General features: G+C 46.9%; 1 protein-coding gene across 4 annotated transcripts in view; it reads right to left on the reverse strand.

Moving 5' to 3' along the window:
- Nucleotides 1–15337, reverse strand: part of FXN (frataxin) — a 40788-nt gene extending 25451 nt beyond the window's left edge. For 2 of the 4 annotated variants that reach the window (XM_033237151.1, XM_033237149.1), the window contains exons 1-2: nucleotides 14659–15171; nucleotides 4259–4356 (exon numbers count right to left, since the gene is read on the reverse strand). In XM_033237151.1, coding sequence (XP_033093042.1) covers nucleotides 4259–4356; nucleotides 14659–14823 — 263 coding nt within the window. In that variant the 5' untranslated portion in view covers nucleotides 14824–15171. Of the gene's footprint in view, nucleotides 1–4258; nucleotides 4357–13940; nucleotides 13993–14658 lie in introns of all 4 variants that reach the window. The other 2 variants (XM_033237152.1, XM_033237150.1) reach the window with 2 other exon arrangements.
- Between the last annotated feature and the right edge of the window lie 5801 nt (nucleotides 15338–21138).

Genomic DNA, 21138 nt, shown 5'->3' on the forward strand with positions numbered 1-21138 from the left:
AATTAGCTGGGTGTGGCACATGCCTGTAGTTCTAGCTCCTCAGGGGCCTGAGGTGGGAAGGATCACCCGAGCCTGGCAGGTCAAGGCTGCGGTGGGCTGTGATCGCGCCATTGCATTCCATCCTGGGTGACAAAGTGAAACCCTGTCTTTACAGTAAAATAAAATAAAAGAAAAAAGAGTTGGCCAAGAAAAGAAGCAACTAGACTTTTCAGATACTGCTGATAGGCAAGTGAGTTGGACAATCACTTTGGAAAACTGTTGGACAGTATCTACTAAAGTTGAATGCATTTACATGCTATGACCCATCAATTCCACTCTTAGGGGCTATACCCAACAGAAATGTGTGCCCAGGTTCACCAAAAGACATGTACTATACTAAAATATTTGTATCATAACTATCCTATAGCCCCAAACTGGAAACTGTCCAAGTACTCCTTTGTAATACCATAGATAAATAAATTATGGTATATTCATACAATGGAATACTACACTGTCAAATAGAATTGTCTATAGGAACAGTATGGATGAATCTCACAAACATTGTGATAGAAAGAAATATACAAGTATACACAAACTGTTTATACTTAATGAGACAGTTTATATAAAGTGAAAAAACAGGCAGAACTAACCTATGCTATAGGTAATCAGAATAGTTAAACTCTGAGGGGTTAATGACTAGAAGGAAGAGAAGGAGGGGTTAATGGCTAGAAGTGAGCAGGCAGTTTGCTTGCAGCGGCTGGTAACATTCTATGTCTTGAGCTTAATGGGGTATGTTCACGGGACTGTTCAATTTTTTGCAAATTCATCAAGCTGTATGCTTGTGATTGGACACATTTCCTTACAGATGCTGTTTTTCAAATTTAAAATTACTTTAAATCCACAGAGACAGAAAGTAGATTAGTGATTGCTGGGTTTTAGGGAAAGGCGGAATGGGGGAGTGACTGCTAACACGAATAGGGTTTCCTTCTGGAGTAATGAAAATGTTCCGGAATTAGATAGTGGTGATAGCTGCACAACCTTGTGAATATACTAAAAACGCTTGCGTTATATATGTTAAAGTGGTGAGTTTTATGGCATGTAAATTATAACAATAAAAGTATTATTATAATAAACATCCTGGTAAGAGCTTTTGTGCCCCGTGAGGATATATTAATATCTGTAGGTTATAAGATATGTAACAGACAACTCCACTATCTGAAAGTTTCCAAGGGGCCTCAAGTAAGATACCGGGGACTGCTAGACAATTACTGTAAGACATACAGATTTGCCATATGACCCTCTTCCCCAACCAGTCCATCACCCACTTCCAGGATACAACGTGGGGAAGGCTACCTGACTGGATTGGTGAGGAGATGTCCTTTAAAAGGAGTGGTTGGTCTGACAGAGTGTGTTTTGAGAGTGAGCTGGACAGACAGGGTGTGTTTTGAGAGTGAGCTGGAGAGAATGGGTAGGAGAGATTGATGGACATGTGTCTTGAAGAATTTGAGAAACATAAAGACACAACCGACTTTATACCTGACAGTTATAAAGTCCAAAGTGCAGAGGTTGGAAGGTGCTACCTGCCAGCAGAGAGTTGGACCCTGGCAGAAGTGGGCTGTCTTCCTACACATGGCAGGTCAAGGATGTGCTTCCCAGAGGCCAGAGGGAGCTGGACTTGGGGCATCCTGCAAGGGCCCTATGCAACCTCCCAGGACCGCCAGAAGAAGTAAGGAGAAAGCGACAGAGAGTCTGCTGGGGGAGGAATGCTGGAAGCCGAGGCTGGAAATGGATGCCACCAAAGCAAAAAACTCAAACATGCAGCATGCTGTGCCCCTTTGAGACTGTGGCAAAGTCAATGAACAGACACCGCAGGCTGGGAGGCTCAGAGGCTCTTCAGACCTTGTGAGCCATGCAAGCCCTCTGGAAATCTGAGTCTCAGCTAACCTGGTGGGCCAACTGTAAGCCTACTGAGCATATAGCTCTGGGGACAGTTAAAATGTTCCTGAATATGGGTGGCTTCTTGTTGTTTTTAGTAGATGTGACAAGAAAAGAGTAAGCCAGCAGATGGAATGAAATGGAGCATTGGAGATAAAAGGCTGCACAAACGTGGAAAGTCAAAGGGAGAATCTAAGGCTTTTTTTCTTCTTCTTCTTTTTTTGAGATGGAGTTTTGCTCTTGTTACCCAGGCTGGAGTGCAGTGGCATGATCTCGGCTCACTGCAGTCTCTGTCTCCCAGGTTCAAGCGATTCTCCTGCCTCAGGCTCCCAAGTAGCTGGCATTACAGGTGTCCGCCAACACGTCCGGCTAATTTTTTGTATTTTTAGTAGAGACAGGGTTTCACCATGTTTGCCAGGCTGGTCTTGAACTCCTGGCCTCAGGTGATCGCTCGCCTCGGCCTCCCAAAGTGCTGGGATTACAGGCGTGAGCCACTGCACTCAGCCAGAGAAGCTAAGGCTTTGAACAGCAAAGGCTTCCCATTGAGCCAAAACAAGAGACCCAGTCCACCTGCAAAAGACAGGCTGAGGGCATTGCTGGTCTCCAGTCTTATTGTTTAACATGACCTCAAGGTACCTGCCCTTAGGCTGAGAGAGCTGGGCATGGGGGCATGCAAGGAGATAAGGCAGCCTGAGGCTCCCATCCAGGGAGGAAATTTGGATGTGGTTCCTGGCACATAGGACTGCCTGAAAGTGAATAGATCAGAAGCCTACTTTTGGGAAAAGCCTACTCTCAAAGAAAAATGAGTCTGGGTCGGGCGCAGTGGCTCATGCCTGTAATCCCAGCATTTTGGGAGGCCAAGGTGGGTGGATGACCCGAGGTCAGGAATTTGAGACTAGCTTGGCCAACATGGTGAAACCCCGTCTTTACTAAAAATACAAAAATTAGCAAGGTGTGGCACTGCATGCCTATAGTCCCAGCTACTTAGGAGGCTGAGGCAGGAGAACTGCTTGAACCCAGGAGGTGGAGGCTGCAGTGAGCTGAGATTGCACCACTGCACTCCAGCCTGGGTCACAGGGTGTGATTTCATTAAAAACAAAAAACAAAAAACAAAAACAGAGAGAGAGAGAGAGAGAGAAAAAGTGAGTGTGGCCTGAATTAGCCGATTGGAGTCTTAAAACAGCCTGTGGAACCTCAAACTGTTATCAGCAGGAAGTGGGCTGTGAAGGCTGCTCACCCCTGAGGAGGGCACACTTCCCACTGCCTGCCTCCCCGGTGGCCAAGGAAAATAACAGACAAGGAGGAGAAGGAGGAGCCCCCCAGGAAGCTGAAGCAGGGATTTGTGGAGGAACATGCTCCTCTGCCAGGGTAAAGGTTGACCCAGTGCTGCCCAGCAAGTCTCCAGGGCTGCAGGTGGTCAGCACTGTGCCTCTTTTCTGAATGGAGTTACGGCTGCAGTTATCCTGCCCCTCTCCATCGTGTGTGTCTGTGTCTGTGTGTAGGTTTTGAAGAAGCCATTACTAAAGCTGACAGAGAGGAGACTGCATGTCACCTGGAAATCTCGGACTTGGAGGTGGCTGTGGTGACCACATGGGCATCGATCGGTTGGCTCTCTTGGGGCTGGGGATAAATGCATCTGAGTGTGGAAGGAGGGTTCATGCAGATACTGGTTGGCAGGGGGTAGACTGTAGCCATGCCTGATAGCTTTCCATGGGGAATGCAGTGCTGGCTTCTTCCAGGGCATTCGCTGGACTATATTTCCCAGCCTCCCTTACAGTTAGCAAAGTCCACGCCACTAAGTTCTTCCCACCAGAACGTGAGTGAGGAACAAATGCCACTTCCAGCCCTTCTGTGCTTCTAGCCCTTTCTGGCAAATGGAACTTGGATAAAGTGAATGAGACTCAACAATGCAGAAGATAGTAAGGCACTGACAGATAAGGACCAAACTGGAAGCTGGAATGAGTGTAGTTCCTAATTCACTTCACAAGGCATGCCAACCTTGTACTGCCCAGAGAGGAGGACACAAACATTATCGGTTTGAGCCATTAAATATTTGGGTCTATTTGTGATCGCAGCATGGCTTGCCCTAACTATTAGCATATTGAATAAAATACTGTTGAAACTCTGGAAACCACCTGAATGTCCAACAATAGAGGAGGGGTTAAACGGGTTACGTCGCATCCATACGGTCTAACACTGTTTCATTAAAAAGAAGGTGGTGGACACTCAGTCACACGGAAAGATGCCTAAGATTGTTGCTGCTCAGGAAGAAAACCAGGTTTAATGGGAGAGGGAGGGAAGGAGGGAGGAAGATACCTATGAAGTGGAAGGTGTTTTATCTTACCCTGGGTGGCCCAACGTTCCCGATTTCCTCAAATTCATCAAATAGACACTCTGCTTTTTGACATTCCGAATCTGGCTGAGGCCACGGAGGTTCGAACTCTGAAAGCCAAAGTTAAGAAGGACATTACTATTTTCAGTGAATTATAACCCATTCATGCATACTTTATATATTGCTACTTCTACATTCAAGAGTGCCTATAACCGGGTGGTCCACTTTTTCTAAGAAAAAGAGAATATGTTACTTTTCTTAAAAAAAAAAAAATCTCCTCTCTTCTCTTCTCCTCTCCCCTGGCTCGCGGTTTCCTACTTAGCCCTTCAGAAATGCAAATATAACCTTTCACCTCCCCCTCACCACACATTCCCTGCAGGGCAAGCTTTTCTAACTGTGTGCTCTTCCAGAGCACAGATCTCTCCTCCGCTTGACAGCAGATTTGCAGACCAAAGCAAAGCCACCACAGAACTTTCCCCTCCAGTGGGTGGTGGCCTGGAACTTCCACCCCCGGGGGTTGCTTCAGGACTCTCTTTCACTGGGAGGGCATATCGAAAGCAGGCCCACTTGGCCACTGCTACAGCTTATTTCTAACCAGGAAGGTGCCAAGTCAACTGTCCTGTAGAGTAGGCACAGAACTAGCAGAGGGACCCCCCTACTTGCCCTTGCACACTTCCCCCCTCACCTTGTAAAAGTGTCCGCCTTTTGCTTCAAAGGGGAAGCAGCACTTTTAAAGAAAGGCAGGACGCTTTGTACCCTTTACCCAAGCTAGTTTCAGAATAAATTCACTTTTTTTTGGTACCAGGCCTTGCTGTTGTTAATTGGACTCTGCATCCGGTGAACAACTAACCTGCATTTTGGTTACATAATCATGCTAAAGTGTTTTTTTTGTTTGTTTGTTTTTTGTTTTTGAGATGAAGTCTCACTCTGTCACCCCAGGCTGGGGTGCAGTGGCGCGATCTTGGCTCACTGCAACCCCGGCCTCCCGGGTTCGAGTGATTCTCGTGCCTCAGCCTCCCGTGTAGCTGGGACTACAGGCGCCCGCCACCACACCCGATTTTTTGTATTTTTAGTGGAGACGGGGTTTCACCATGTTGGCCAGGCTGGTCTTGAACTCCTGGCCTCAAGTGATCTGCCCTCCTCAGCTTCCCAAAGTGCTGGGATTACAGGCATGAGCCACCGCACACGGCCCTATGTTAAAGTTTTTTAGGAATATTTCTTAGGAATTTTTTTTTTTACCTTTTAGTGCATTACAGTGAGGTCTCTCTGTGTCTCTCTAAGCCCGTGTTGTCCAATAGGCTAGCCAACAAGCCACATGTAGCTATTTACATTTAAATTTAATGAGGTAAAATAAAGTCAGCTCCTCAACTGCACCACCAGTTTCAAGAATCCTGTGGCCACATGCGGCTAGTGGTGCAGACACAGCATTTCCATCACATCAGGAAGTTCTGCAGGGCAGGGCTACTGCAGGCTGTTCAGGTTACAGAATGGTTAGCAGGAGGCTGGGAGGCATCCACAATGCTCTTAAAAGGTCACTAAGAGAAGCAACAGGAAATAGCAAGAGGCAGAAGCCTGTTGAAGTCCAGAAGATTGGCTCTGACTGCTGACTGCTGTCTGACAGATCTTATTAGCAAGATCTGCAGGAGAGAATGTGACCTGTTGATTTTTTTTTAGTCCCTAACTGCTGAGCATCCAGGTGACAGGGTCTGAGTTGATTACCACCAGCTCTGCTGACCAGCTGGGGAGATGACGGAAATAATCAGACAAGAGCCAGTGGGGTACGAGAGTGGTACAGCTGGAGTGGAGAGATGCAGGGAAGTTGATGGAGGGAGGCGGGGTTGGCCTGGGTCTTGCCAAGGACCTCATCCTGGGAAGGCACTGAAGGGCTTTAAGAGATTGGAGATAAGATTTACATTCTCCAAAGGTCACTGGTTGCCATGGAGAGAAGAGGTGAGAGACTGTTACTACTCTTGAGCCAGCAGTGCCCTTAGCAAACTCAGAAAAGGGAAGGCAGAAGGCACAGGGCTGGGAAGTGAGTGGAGGAGGAAACGGGCTGGTGGACAGTGGAGTGGGAGGTTAGGGCAGAGTGCAGACCTAGAAACACATGGCTCTGAAGAAGTGAGAGGGCAGCCATGATAACCACTGTTAGAGCTATCGCACATTCTAGAGTGTTCACCGTCTGCTTGACACTGCTCTCAGCCTTTACATAAATGGACTCGGTCCTCATTACAATCCTGTGAGGGAGGTACTCTTATTACAATCCTTATTCTCAACAGTTATGTGCTACAAAGTTGCCACAAACACTCAACAAGCAAATTATTTATAGGAGAAATACAAGGCTAGGTCCTCCTAAGCTGCTGGTCACAACATTGTTACCAATCGATCAATATATAACCTTATTTCTGTTTAAAGACACCTTATGAAATATATAGTTGATTCATTAACACTGATCTTGGCTGGGCATGGTAGCTCACACCTGTAATCCCCGCACTTTGGGAAGCCAAGGTGGGAGGATTACCTGAGCTGAAGAATTTGAGACCAGCCTGGGCAACATAGAGAGACCTATTTCAACTTGAAAAATAAAAAACATGAGGCTGGGTGTTGTGGCTCATGCCTATAATCCCTGCACTTTGGGAGGCAGAGGCGGGTGGATCACCTGAGGTCAGGAGTTCAAGACTAGCCTGGCCAACATGGTGAAACCCCGTCCCTACTAAAAACACAAAAATTAGCGAGGTGTGATAGCATGTGCCTGTAATCTCTGCTACTCAGGAGGCTGAGGCAGAATTGCTTGAATCCGGGAGGTGGAAGTTGCAGTGAGCCAAGATTACACCATTGCACTCCAGCCTGGGCGATGAGCAAAATTCCACCTAAAAAAAAAAAAAAATCAAAAACATTATCTGGGTGTGGTGGGGTGCACCTGTAGTCCCAGCTACTCAGGAGGCTGAACCAGAGAGGTAGAGGCTGCAGTGAGCTATGATTACACCATTGCACTCCAACAGCCTGGGCAACCAGGGAGATCCTGTCTCAAACAACAACAACAAATTAATTGACCTCAGGACAACAGCACCTTAACTCATGCCTGACAAAGCTTCTCTAACACATGCATTTTCTCTGTAACGAACATCACAGCCTCCTCGTGCTGAACTTTGCACTACACTTGGAGACAATTTTAACAGAGAAATCACCAGAAAAAAGCATAAAAATGTGAAAAACATGGCATTAACCAGACTGTGAAAAGAACACTCTTTACACTATGACAGCTGAAATAAGAAGGGAGGGCAGCACTTTGTCGAACCTTGGCTGGGAACATGAGCCTGGAGGAGCTCACATTTTTTTGCCGCTCTGCACACATCTTTGAAATGACCGCAAAAGGCCCAGGGGTACTGATTTTGGGGGAACAGATTTTAGCAAGTGGGCAAATTCACAAGTACAGAATCTTAACGAATCAGGATCAACTATTGTGTTTTACAGATGAGGAAACTGACACACCAAAGGGTAACTTGCTTACACAGACACAGAGACATTAAGTGGCAGAGCTGGGATTGAACCCAAGCTGTCTGGCCCCAGAGTGTGTGCACAGTGGAAGGAACTGTTTTCCCAGCAATCAGAGCAGTGCTCAAAACATCCAAGGAAAAGTGTCTGAGAATGTCAGGCTCACCTCGGGGAAGTTCCTGAATCTCCAGGATCCTGGCCCCTCAAACCTTAGTCGTCTTAGTTGCTGATACCTTCACAATAGCTGTTTTGTGTGTGTGTGTGTGTGTTTTTAATTTAATAGAGATTTGATGGTTGTTATTGGTGGGAGGTTTGGTCAAATGTAGGTTACTCATTCAAAGGCACACGTAGAAGTCTTTATTCGGCTGTTTCTAATCATAAAAAAGAACCATTGCCAAATACTCCTTGTTTTATATCCTACCTGCTTTTGTCAATTTAATATTCCTTGGGCAACTGCTAAATCTTTTGGAACCTCAGTTTACTCCTCTGAAGGAAGGGATCATGGTACTCACAACAAACCTCACAACCATGATCATAAAACAAGAGAACAGAAATACCCCAAGCACAGAGCCTGAGGGTGTTCAGGCTCTGAACAAAAGCATGGAGACCTAGGTCAGAGGCAAACATCGGCCTCTGCCTGAGGGAGGCTCCATTCTGTTCTGCTTGAGGGAGGCAAAGCTTGGAGGTCAAGGTCATAGGATGAGTGTTTTCTTTCTTTTTCTTTTTTCTTTTTGAGACAAGAGTCTCACTTTGTCACCTAGGCTGGAGTGCAGTGGCATGATCTCGGCTCATTGCAACCTCTGCCTCCCGGGTTCAAGCGATTCTCCTGCCTCAGCCTCCTGAGTAGCTGGGATTACAGGCATGTGCTACCATGCCCAGATAATTTTTATATTTTTAGTAGAGGTGAGTTTTCACCATGTCAGCCAGGCTGGTCTTACTCCTGACCTCATGATCCACCCACCTTGGCCTCCCAAAGTGCTGGGATTATAGGTGTAAGCCACTGCACCTGGCCAGGATGAGTGTTCTTTCTAAAGCCACCCGGTGGCCACCTCTCCCTCTAACTCCAGGTCACCCATGAGCCCTTGGACCACAAGTCATGGTAGGCTTGCCTAGCTTGAGTCTTCAGATGTGTGTGCTTGCTCACACAGTGCCAGCTCACAGGATGCATTTGAGGAAATATTAGTTTCTGGGCCTAAAGTCTCAGGCCCATGGGTCAGGAACCACTTGACCCAATCATTGCCCATCCCCTGGTAAGGAGTGGCCTGGGTGGTCAGCACAGAGCCCAGCTTTCCTTCCCAGGTGTCCCCTTGTCGCCCCCGGCCCCGTCAAACCACAGCACTTGAAGAGTGAATCAGGACTCATGCCTCGCAGGGGGAGGATGAACTGGTACAACCACTTTTGGCATCAAACGAGTTGACTATTGGCTGACCCTTTGCCCAGCAATTCCATTCTGAGAAATTCACCTGAAAGGAACTTCTGTCCATGCACAAGAACAGTCACAGCAGCACCATCATAACAGAACACTGCAACCAACCAAATGTCACCTAAAGGAGCCTGGGGAGAGAGTGATATAGAGTGTGATATATTCACCCAACCGGACACTATCCAGCAGTGAAAACAAATAAATGACAACTGCATGCATCCATACAGATGACGCTCAAAAACAGTGTTGAACAAAAGGGGGCAAGCCACACCAGAACAGATACGGCAGAACACCTTGTATATAAACAATACATGGATTGGGGGAGATACAGAGGACGTCAAACTCTAAGAAAAGGAGCGTATGATTAACAGAATTCGGGCTGGCAGATTCCTCTAGGGAGGACGGGGCAGTGATGGGGTGAGGACAAGGGCCTCCTGAGGAACAAGTAAATTCTATCTCTTAACCTGGTGTCAGGGATACAAGTATTTGTTATTTGTCTTAGTCTGGGATGCTCTAACAAAATACCAGCCACTGGGTGGCTTATAAACAATAGAAATGTGTTTCTCAGAGTCCTGGAGGGTGGGAAATCCAAGATCAATGCACCAACAGCTCTGGTGTCTGGGGAGGGCCAGTTTCCTGGTTCATAGATGATGCCTTGTCACTGTGTAAGGGTGAACAAGCTCCGCTGGGCTATTTTAGAAGGGCACTAATCTCAATCATATGGGCTCCACCCTCATACCTCATCACCTCCCAAGGGCCCCACCTCCTAATATCACTTCAGTGATTAGGTTTTAACATATGAATGGTGAGGTGACACAAACATGCAGACCATAGCATTTATTATTAGTTTTTAAGCAGTATAAATATTTACTTATTTATTTTTCTGAGACAGAGTCTCGCTCTGTCGCCCAGGCTGGAGTACAGTGGCACCATCTGTAAGCTCACTGCAAGCTCTGCCTCCTGGGTTCACGCCATTCTCCTGCCTCAGCCTCCCAAGTAGCTGGGACTACAGGCGCCCACCACCATGCCCGGCTAATTTTTTCTTTTGCATTTTTAGTAGAGATGGGGTTTCACCGTATTAGCCAGGATGGTCTCAATCTCCTGACCTCGTGATCCACCTGCCTCGGCCTCCCAAAGTGCTGGGATTACAGGCATGAGCCACTGTGCATGGCAGCAGTATAAGTATTTATATATCCTTTTCTATGTGTAAACTTGTGTAAATTGTCTGCAAGACAATAAAAATGATTTGAAAGTGAGTGAGGGTATAACTTGCTTGTTAGGCCTAAAGCCAAAAGGTCATAGGATCACAGGTGATGGTCTTGTCCCTCTAGGAAAACAGATGTCTAAAAGCTGTCCAAGGCATGCAGAAGTAGATGCCACAGGAGCTTACTGAGTTATTTAAGAGGCAGCATGCTATGGTTTGAATGTCTGTCACCTCCAAAACTCATGTTGAAACTTAATTCTCAATGTGGCAGTACTGAGAGGTGGGGCCTTTAAGAGGTGACTGGGTCATGAAGGTTCTTCCCTCAAGAATGGATTAATCCATTCATAGATGAATGGGTTATCATGGGAGTGAAACTAGTTAGGCTTTATAAGAAAAGAAAAGAGGTAACACAGTCAGCCCCTTACCATAGGACGCCCCGTGCTGCCTCAATACTCTGCGAAGTCCCCACCAGCAAGAAGGGACTGGACCTTGGACTTCTCAGCCTCCAGAGCAGTAAAAAAGCATTATTTTACCATATAACTTGCCCAGTTTCAGGTATTCTGTTACAAGCAACAGAAAATGGACTAAGACACATCTAGTCATCTCCTCCTCGAGGCTGTCTCTAGCATTTAAGAGGAAACATTAAAGACGCAGCCCCTGTCACATCCCTCAATTAAACACAGGCTGCCTTGTGGAACCAGAGTCCTTCCCAGCCTCCAGGTAAGTAAGGTTGGGGCTGGGGACTTTGGGGTTGTGCTCTTAAAAGCCATTTCTGTGGATTCTTGATTCTGCTAAGTAGCCAGATCTGAGAACCAATGATCAGGCACTAAATTACGCTGTCCCATGTGGTGGTCACCAGCCCCCGTGGCTACTGAGCACTAGAAATGTGGCCAATGGGACTGAGGACCTGGATTTTCGACTTTATTTAATTTTAATTATTTGAGGTGATAATAAAGTAATAACATTATTAAGAGACTTTTTTTCTTTTTTTTTTTTGGAGACAGAGTCTCGCTCTGTCGCCCAGACTGGAGTGCAGTGGTGTGATCTCAGCTCACTGCAACCTCCGCCTCCCAGGTTCAAGCAATTATCCTGCCTCAGCCTCCCGAGTAGCTGGGATTACAGGCACCCGCCACCACACCCAGCTAATTTTTGTATTTTTAGTAGAGACAGGGTTTCACCATGTTGGCCAGGCTGGTCTCAAACTCCTGACCTCAGATGATCCACCCATCTCGGCCTCCCAAAGTGCTGGGATTACAGGTGTGAGTGACCACACCCGGCCTAGGAGACATTTAAGTGTTTTTGGAACAACTTGACTATGTGAACCATCATTTTCAATTGTCAATTTTATAAAACTAAATAGAGATCGAGCATTTACTTGGAAATTGTGAATTGAGATATGCTGGAAGTATATGAGTATGCAAGAGTATGTAAGATATCTTATTACTGATTGTGTGTGTGTGTGTGTGTGTGTGTGACAGAGTCTCCCAAAATCTCGGCTCACTGCAACCTCCGCTTCCTGGGCTCAAGTGATTCTCATGCCTCAGTCTCCCGAGTAGCTGGGACTACAGGCACCCACCACCATGCCAAGCTAATTTTTAGTAGAGATGGGGTTTCACCATGTTGGCCAGGCTGGTCTTGAACTCCAGATCTCAGATGATCCACTAGCCTCAGCCTCCCAAACTCCTGGGATTACAGGAGTAAGCCACAGTGCCTGGCCTCATTACTGATTTCTAAAATACTGATTACATGTTGGAACGATAATATTTTGTATGTACTAGGTTGAATAAACATGTTGTTGAAAATGATTTTTTTTCTTTTTAACTAGAAAATGTAGAATTATGTGTGTGGCTCCCATTCTGTTTCTGTTGAACAGCTGCTCTAGAAGTAGATGTAAGGGATAGAGAAAAGGGTGGGGAAGAGGGCTTCAAGTGAACTCAGTTTCTGATGAATTTTGGAGACCAAGGGGACCTTAGGGTCAATCCAGGACAGTCAGGGCTTTAAAATAATTAAACAGGATGGTGGCCCCAGTTGCCACTGCCATCCACCCAACTCCTCAAATACCCAAGATGTGCAAGGCAGATAACAGACAGGTTAAACAAATGTGATTAATTCGGTACGGAAAAAAGACACCCAGCTGGTGACAGAGGTTGCTAACCATCTATCCATAAACCCAGTGTCCACCTCCTGGGCGCCAGCGCCAAGTTGGGTGTGTTTGTCAGTCAACAGCCCTTAACAGCTACCAGGTACCATCCAAAAAACTGTACCACCTCTTGTCATTCTCCTAAATTAAAAACTCTGCTGACTGCCGGATGCGGTGGCTCACGCCTGTAATTCCAGCACTTTGGAAGGGCAAGGCGGGCGGATCACCTGAGGTTGGGGGTTCGAGACCAGCCTGACCAACATGGAGAAACCCATCTCTACTAAAAAATTAGCCTATAATCCCAGCTACTCAGGAGGCTGAGGCAGGAGAATCATTTGAACTCGGGAGGCAGAGGTTGCAGTGAACTGAGATTGAGCCACTGCACTCCAGCCTGGGCAATAAGAGGGAAACTCCGTCTCAAAACAACAACAACAACAAAAAAACAACTTTGCTGACACCCCATGCTGTCCACACAGCCAGGGGTGGAAGCCCAATACGCAGCAGCTCAGGTAGAGCACAGAAGCCAAGTAATAAATGTCTGCTTTCCTAGAGGGGGTCTAAGGACCATCATGGCCACACTTGCCTATTTTTCCAGAGATGCTGGGAAATCCATTTTATTTTTTATTTTTATTATAATTATTTTTTGAGATGGATTCTTGCTCTGTCACCCAGGCTGGAGTGCAGTGGGTGATCCTGGCTCAATGCAACCTCCGCCTCCCGGGTTCAAGTGATTCTCCTGCCTCAACCTCCGGAGTAGCTGGGATTAAGGCGTGCGACACCACGCCCAGCTAACATTTCTTTCTTTCTTCTTTTTCTTCTTCTTCTTTTTCTTTTTCTTTTTTTTCTTTTTGTATTTTTCAGTAGAGACAGTGTTTCACCATGTTGGCCAGGCGAGTCTTGAACTCCTGAACTCAGGTGATCCACCTGCCTAGGCCTCCCAAAGGGCTGGGATTATGGGCATGAGCCACCGCGCCCTGCCAGGAAATCCATTTTCTAAGTCCCAACTTTTAAGCACTGGCAACCAATCCCAAAGCTTCTTCAAACACAATGCGGGCCAAATAACACATGTAAGTGGGAAGTTTAAGCCTAAAGTAAAAACTCCGGGGAGCAACACAAACATGGCTTGGACTTGGCCTGCCTCTTTCATCTCTCCTAATACATGCCCAGCCACTCAGAAGGGATCCCCTTCCGCCTTCCTTGCCTTTGCCCAGATGGTTCCCTCCTCGTGGAACACCCTCCAATACTTTCTTGACATCTTCAAGACCCTCATTAAATACTCCGTCCTCCCCTTGAGGAATCTTCCTCATCCCCTCAGCCATTCTTTGGGTTTCCTCCTTTCAAGTCGTGGCATAACTGGGCCAGATATTTCTTTGTATGCCCAAGGGAAGAAAGGGGAACTAATTTGAAGTTCTGAAGACTTTATCTATGCTATTACCATTTAATCCTCACACCAGGTCCGCAAAAAGGGCGTCACCTTTATCTTCTCCCTACAGAAAACAAAGCCACGTCTCAGAGAGGTTAGGGGATCTCCCAAGGTCACACAGCTCTGTGGAGTGGGGCTGAATTGGGAATAAAGGTCGGGTCATTTTCCAGAAGCCAGGGTCCCTGCTGCTCTAGCTACTCTGCAGCTCTGAAAGTTTCACCTCGCTCCAGGAAAGCATTTCGTTCAAAAAAATCCAGCCTTAAAAATATTAGGTATGTGCGCGCCCGTGCGCGCAAACACACACACACGTTATATATAGATACACACAGACACACACACGATGTGTATGTATATACTAGCAGATACCACCTATTAATACTATTGAAACAAGTTATCGCTGAGAAGTGACAAGCATGGAGAGAGCCGCAGACCCCTCGGAACCGGTCCCCTCCACCAGCCTGCCCTGCCTTCGCCCGTGCCGTGCCCTGCAGTCGCACTGCTGGACAAAATGTCCCCTTTTCCATCGGAAAGCAGAAGCCAGTGCAAATGCAACCGGGAGAACTAGAGAAGCGAGTTGCAAGGCCGCGACCGCCAGACCGCTCTGAGACCGAGCAGGGTGAGCTAGAACGGCGCGCGTCCCCGGAGCGTCCACGGCGTGCGCGGCGCCTCCCTACGCAGGCGTGCGGCGCGCGGCGTGCGGCCCGCGGCGGTTCCCGGCGCGGATACTCACGGCGTGGTGGGTTGTGCAGGTCGCATCGATGCCAGTGCGCAGGTCCCGGCGGCTGCAGAGCGGGGCCAACTCTGCCGGCCGCGGGGCCCGGGTGAGGGTCTGTGCCTGGGACGGGCTGGGGGACGCCAGGAGGCCGGCGACTGCGCGGCGCCCGAGAGTCCACATGCTGCTCCGGGTCTGCCGCCCGCTCCGCCCTCCAGCGCGGGGTGCTGCGGCGACCCCTGGTGGCCACTGGCCGCAGGCACTCTTCTGTGGGGAAACAGCCTGAGGTTAGACCTCAGGAAGAACTTCCCAGCTTAGCACTATTCGTGCATTTAACAAAAATGGAGAGCCTGCTTTGTGCAAAGCACGGAGTGCAACCAGGACCCCTGACCCTAGGGAGACTACAGCCTGGTGACCCGCCGCTTCAAAAATTCTAAACAGGAGGAACTTGGGAGCTCTGTCTTGCTGGGAAGTGGGTGCATGCACGAATTGAGGCTGCTTGGCCGCCGGTATGGGTTTACAGCAGTTGGGTATGTGGGGCCAGGAGACGGATGCCTTGTGTAAATCTGTACTCTGCCCACTTCCTAGCTGTGTGACCAACGGGGAAGTTAACCTCTCTGTGCCTTGTTTATAAAATGCAGTTTATAAAAGTTCCTGCTTCATAGGATTGTGGTAAGGATAAAATGAGTTAAGCCCTGTAAAGTTTTTTTGGACAGGGCATGGTTCCTGTTAAGTGCACAATAAATATTGTTCATGGATTTTGTTTGTTTGTTTATTTTTGAGACGGAGTCTCGCTCTGTCCCCTAGGCTGGAGTGCAGTGGTGCGATCTCGGCTCACTGCAAGCTCCGCCTCCCCGGTTCACGCCATTCTCCTGCCTCAGCCTCTCAAGTTGGGACTGCAGGCGCCTGCCACCACGCCCGGCTAATTTTTTTTTTTTAGTAGAGACGGCGTTTCACCGTGTTAGTCAGGATGGTCTCAATCTCCTGACCTCGCGATCCCCCTGCCTCATATATTTGTTTGTTTGAGACAGAGTCTTACTCTGTTGCCCAGGCTGGAGTGCAGTGGTGCAGTCCTGGCTTACTGCAACTTCCCCCTCTAGGGCTCAGGCAGTCCTCCCATTTCAGCCTCCCAAGTAGCTGGGAGTACAGGTGTGTGCTAATTTTTGTATTTTTTGTGGACAGGGTTTCATTATGTTGCCCATGGTGCCCTGGAACTCCTAGGCTCAAGCGATCCGCCCGCCTGGGCCTCACAAAGTGCTGAGACTATAGGCATGAGCCACCCACCGTGCCTTGCCTATTGTTGATAGATTTTAAAAGAGAATTTTATTTCCGTCACGTATTACAAAAGGATGCAAATTGTGAAAGTTTTCTTCACATTTTATATATGCTTTAGATGATGTCAAATGTGAGCCGACTGTGGTAGTGCATGCCTGTGATCTCAGCTACTCAGGAGGCTGAGGCAGGAGGATCACTTGAGCCTGGGAGCTCAAGGCTGCAGTGAGCCAAGATTGTGCCTGTGAATGAATAGTCACTGCATCCCAGCCCAGCCATCATAACAAGATACTGTCTTAAAGAAAAAAAAAGAAAAGAAAAAAGAAAATGTCAACCGTGTACACTTTTCATGGCAGAGAAGATGGGAAGGTACTAAAGTTCTTCCAAAGCCGCTTTGTGAATCGTGAAGAGAGACATGTTTACATACTTAGGGTGCTAAATGACAAGTGTCAAGAGGAATGTAACAGGTATGAGTGTTGAATGGAAGATTTATATAGAGCTAGGGATGGGGGAACCAAGGAAGTATTCATGGAAGAAGTGGCGTTGGCACAGGGCCTTCAGAAATAGGGTGGAGGAGGTGAGGATCTGATAGCCTGTCAAAGAGGTGGTCCAGGGCATTCTGGATGAGAGACATCTTTCTGTGTTTAACTAATTCTAGGCAGCTGCTTAAATACTGTTATGTATATGCCAGGCCTGGAGAAATCATTTTCCCCCTGCAAAGTATCTGGAGATGCTTTTGATTGTCACAATGGGCAGCTGTGGGGTGGGTGTGTTCTACTGGCATCTAGTAGGTAGAAGGCAGGGATGAAACGTCCTGTAATGTGCAAGACAGCCCCCAACCTGTGCAACAAAGAAGTGTCCAGTCTTGGCAAATACTGCCAAGATTGAGAAGCCCTCCTTGAAGCCATAAAGGGAGAGCCCATAGGCATCAAAGGGGAGTATTTTTGTTGCCAGCCGTGGTCTCAGACTCTGCCACACCAACAGTAAGGCCCTTCCTCACATCATCAGAACTGCATTATATACTCAGAGAGAGAGAGAGCTGCATCATTAGTTATTATTATTATTATTTTTTGAGACAGAGTCTTGCTTTGTTGCCCAGGCTGGAGTGCAGTGGTGCCATCTCTGCTCACTGCAATCTCCACCTTCTGGGTTCAAGTGATTCTCCTGTCTCAGCCTCCAGAGTAGCTGGGACTACAGGCCCCCACCACCATGCCTGGCTAATTTTTGTATTTTTAATAGAGATGGGGTTTCACCATGTTGGCCAGGCTGGTCTCAAACTCCCGACCTCAGGTGATCCGCCCTTTGGCCTCCCAAAGTGCTGGGATTACAGGTGTGAGCCACCACGCCCTTGTTGTATCGTGATTAGCTAGCATGCTTAGCAAGTTCTGACACAGAAAGGCCACTAGCAAATGCTCCAGCTGCCTGCAAAGTTGGTATCATTGCCCCATCTTTTTGGCCAAAGAAATAGACCTAGAGTAGCAGATCAGAGAAGATGAAGGCGTCGCAAGAACTTGTCCTTCTCCAGTTCCTTGGAGGTAGTCAAGAGGAATCAGGCACACTTGGTAAGAAGCTGGGGCACTGTGGCGTGGGCAAAGATGTTAAGGGACCCTCTAGTACACTGTACCTGTTCCTCTCTTGGTTGCTTTTAGCCCCAGGTAGACAGATCCTAACAGCTGTCAGGTTATGGGTAGGGGAGGATTTCACCAGAATTGCCATGCTCTGCCATTAGGATATTTTGATAGGATTTATCATAGGGCAATGATTCTCAAATATGATCCCTGGGCCAGCATCCTCAGCATCACCTGGAAACTTGTTAGAAATACAAATTCTCAGGCCCTGTTCTCGACCTCCTGAATCGGAATCTCTGGGGTTTTGAGGCCCAGCAATCCATGGTTTAACAAGACCTCCAGGTGATTCTAATGTGCTTTGAAGTTTCAGAAGCACTGCAGTAGCATAGGCCTTGGACAAAATTGTGAGTTAAGCCAGTGTCACCAGGGTGATCATTTTAAATCTAAAAATCTAAATCTCAAATATGAATCTAACCATAGCCCTCCGCTTTCACCACCATCAAGATAAATTCCAGCTTTTTTAGTATGACAGCGGAAGCTTTCCTGCCCACCTTAGCTCTGCCAGCGCCCTTACCACTCTCTTCTGTACATCCTACTCTGCATATTGGGAGGCATCTAGACATCTTTGCTTCTCCAAACTATTTGTAGTTCCTAGAACAAGTGATGCTTTTTCCCTCTCTGGCTATGCCTCATGTTGTTCCTTAGTTTTCCATCCCTTTGCCTGGTATGGAAGATTGGATCTTGCAAAGAGGGCCACACCAATATTTGTCATATGTCATATCCTATTTGGGACTTTGACATTCCTGTCACCCAGGGATGTTATCTATTCTCCTCCCTTCGAATTCGGGTCGGAGCTATAATTATTCCAACCAATAGGGTACTGCAGAAGAGATGCTCGGTGACTTCCAAGTCCAGGTCTTAAAAAGGATGCAGCTTCCTCCTAACTCCCTCTTTGTGTGTCTGTGTGTGTGTGTGTGTGTGTGTGTGTGTGTTTGTGTGGGTGTTTGTTTGTTTGTTTGAAACAGAGTCTCATTCTGTTGCCCAGGCTGAAGTGCAGTGGTGTGGTCATAGCTCACAGCAGCCTTGACCTCCTGGGATCAAGTGATCCTCCTGCCTCAGCCTCCTAAGTAACTGGGACTATAGGTATGCATCACCACACCTGGCTAATTTTTAAAATTTTAAAAATTGTTGGTAGAGACAGAGTCTCGCTCTGTTGCCCAGGCTGGTCTTGAGCTTCTGAACTCAAGCAGCCTCCCACCTCAGCCTCCCAAAGTGCTGAGATTACAGGTGTGAGCCACTGTGTCCAGCACTCCCTCTTTTTGGGATGCTGACACTGGGGACCAGCCATCATGTTTTGAGGAAATCCAAACTAGCCAAAGTAGAGAGACAATGTAGAGAGAGCTGAGGCCCCCTCAGCCAACAATCAGGGTCAACCAGTAGACATGTCAATGAGTCATTCTTCAGATAATTCCAGCCTCCAGCCTCCCAGTCTTCCAGCTGAATCCTTAGACATCATGGAGCAGAAACAAGGTATGCCTTCTATGTTCCATGTGAATTTCAGGCCCACAGAATCTCTGAGCAGAAAAGATGTTTTCATAGCTTTAATCCAGTATGTTTTAGGTAATTTATTACACAGCCATAGTAACTGGAACATGGGGCTACTTTCTCCATATCCTGTAGGACTCAACTGAGATGTCAGAGGTGACCTCCTCCAGAATCCTTTCATGAAACCAAACTTCCATATTCCCACAGGTGTGCCTTAGGTACCTCTCTGTGTTTCCACAGCCTGCAATGTAATTGTTAGTTTTCCTGTTTATCTAATATCCCTGACATAGACACTCTGCTGGTGAGTGAGTGAGATTCTTTGTTGGCCTCCTGTTTCTTCAGGAGCAATCACTGTTGCTAAGGGAATGGGGTAACACAATTGGCCAGCTCGGGGCAGGGCATATTACCTGATGAAGGGCAGTGAGAAAGAAACCTTGTAGGGCACCAAAAAACAAAACAAAACAAGACAAAAAACCAAAACCCAATCCTCTACCGATGACCAAACCGTAAGTCTCCAAATTCTCACTCATTCTTGCTTAGCCCTGGGCTTCGGCTCAGTGCTATGATTCCGTGCCTAAAGACTTAACCTCCTGCCAGGAGTGACTTCAGCTCTGGGGAAAAGAAAGCCCACTGCATTTGCTTGGATTCATTGGTAAGAGAGATTGATAAAAGGATGTTCTTTGACATTTGCCAAGGGCAATTTTTTTCTCTAATGAGGGAAGAGAAACAGCTGTACGTCCCAGGAGACTGATTATGGCACTGGAGTCAAATCCACACTCTGGAATGCAATTGGATGCATCGCCTGAATATTAATATAAATTAAATTCATAAGATACTCAGCAAAGTAATCAATAATTCCAAAGTCAATAAATATTAAACACATAAATGATTTAGATAATGAGCTAATTATTGAACATTTCAGTGGCCAGAAAAAAGGAGGTTTGGATTTATTTTCTGAGAGTGGCTCCCTGCAGGGTCCCTTGGGCAGTGTGTGATAGCTTTTGATCTGTGATCTGACAGATGAAGGGAGCTTCAGGCAGAGGCCCCTCTCTCTCGCACAAAAATACTCTTCTTGGTTACTGTTCGAGGGAACAAGAGGAAAGAAGCGTGTGATGTATCTGAAATATAGCCTTTAGAGAGTCATTCTTTGTGTTAACTAAGGAATTTGCATTAATATACCTAATGAAACCACCTTTGTAAAGGTGATGACAGCGAGAGGAATTTAGCTTGGCTGACTCCATCTTGCTTCTGACTCACAGGCTGGCTGTCCTCACTTATTTCTGGGCATATAACAAAGGCCACGCCAAGCTAACTGTGGGAGGAATTTAGTGTATAGTTTAACTTTGAAACAAGAATGGTAATAGTCCCTCCCTAAAACTGAGCCCCTCCTTTTTCAGGGACTGAAACTGCCTTTGTAAAACTAATGAGAGGCCACAAGATGAGGAGTATGGGAGGGATCTGAATTCTGCTAAGATGTAGGCATAGCTTGCCTTCGTATAGTCATGTGCTGGAGGTCAGAAGATTCATGACTTCCCCATTTGCTCTTGTAAATAACATCACTATTGTAGGACCTATGATGGGTCTTCTGAGATGATTTTCAGAACTGTGCATTTTGGATACCAACTGACTTCATTTGGACTCGCAACTCATGACTCAACCAGTCCTGTGGCCAGCACCCTGTGGTGGACTCAGCACATGAGGATTGTTTGCCATGCTTTATCCCCAATCAACCAGCAGCACCCATTCCCTAACTCTCTGCCTGCCAACTTATCCATAAAAACTGTAGCCTCTGAGTTCTCAGAGAAACTGATTTGAGTACTAAACTCTTGTCTTTCATGTGGCCAGCCTTGCCTTGATTAAACTGTTTCTTTACTGCAATACTGCTCTCTCAGTGAATTGGCTCTATCTGTGCAGCATGCAAGAAGTATAGTAGTAGAAACAAGTAGACTTTTTGGGCTCAGACAAATGTATTTGCAAAGCATAATTTTCAAAAAGTTAAAAACGTAATTCTCATGCAAATGTGTAGTGAGCATTCATCAAAGATTAATTAATTAGAGTGGTTTGATGGACTGAAGTATGTTCTCCTAAAGTCCATAGGTTGAAATTTTAACTG

Source organism: Trachypithecus francoisi, unplaced genomic scaffold (genome assembly GCF_009764315.1).
Source record: "Trachypithecus francoisi isolate TF-2019V2 unplaced genomic scaffold, Tfra_2.0 Lachesis_group16, whole genome shotgun sequence".
In the NCBI taxonomy this organism is placed as follows: domain Eukaryota; kingdom Metazoa; phylum Chordata; class Mammalia; order Primates; family Cercopithecidae; genus Trachypithecus; species Trachypithecus francoisi.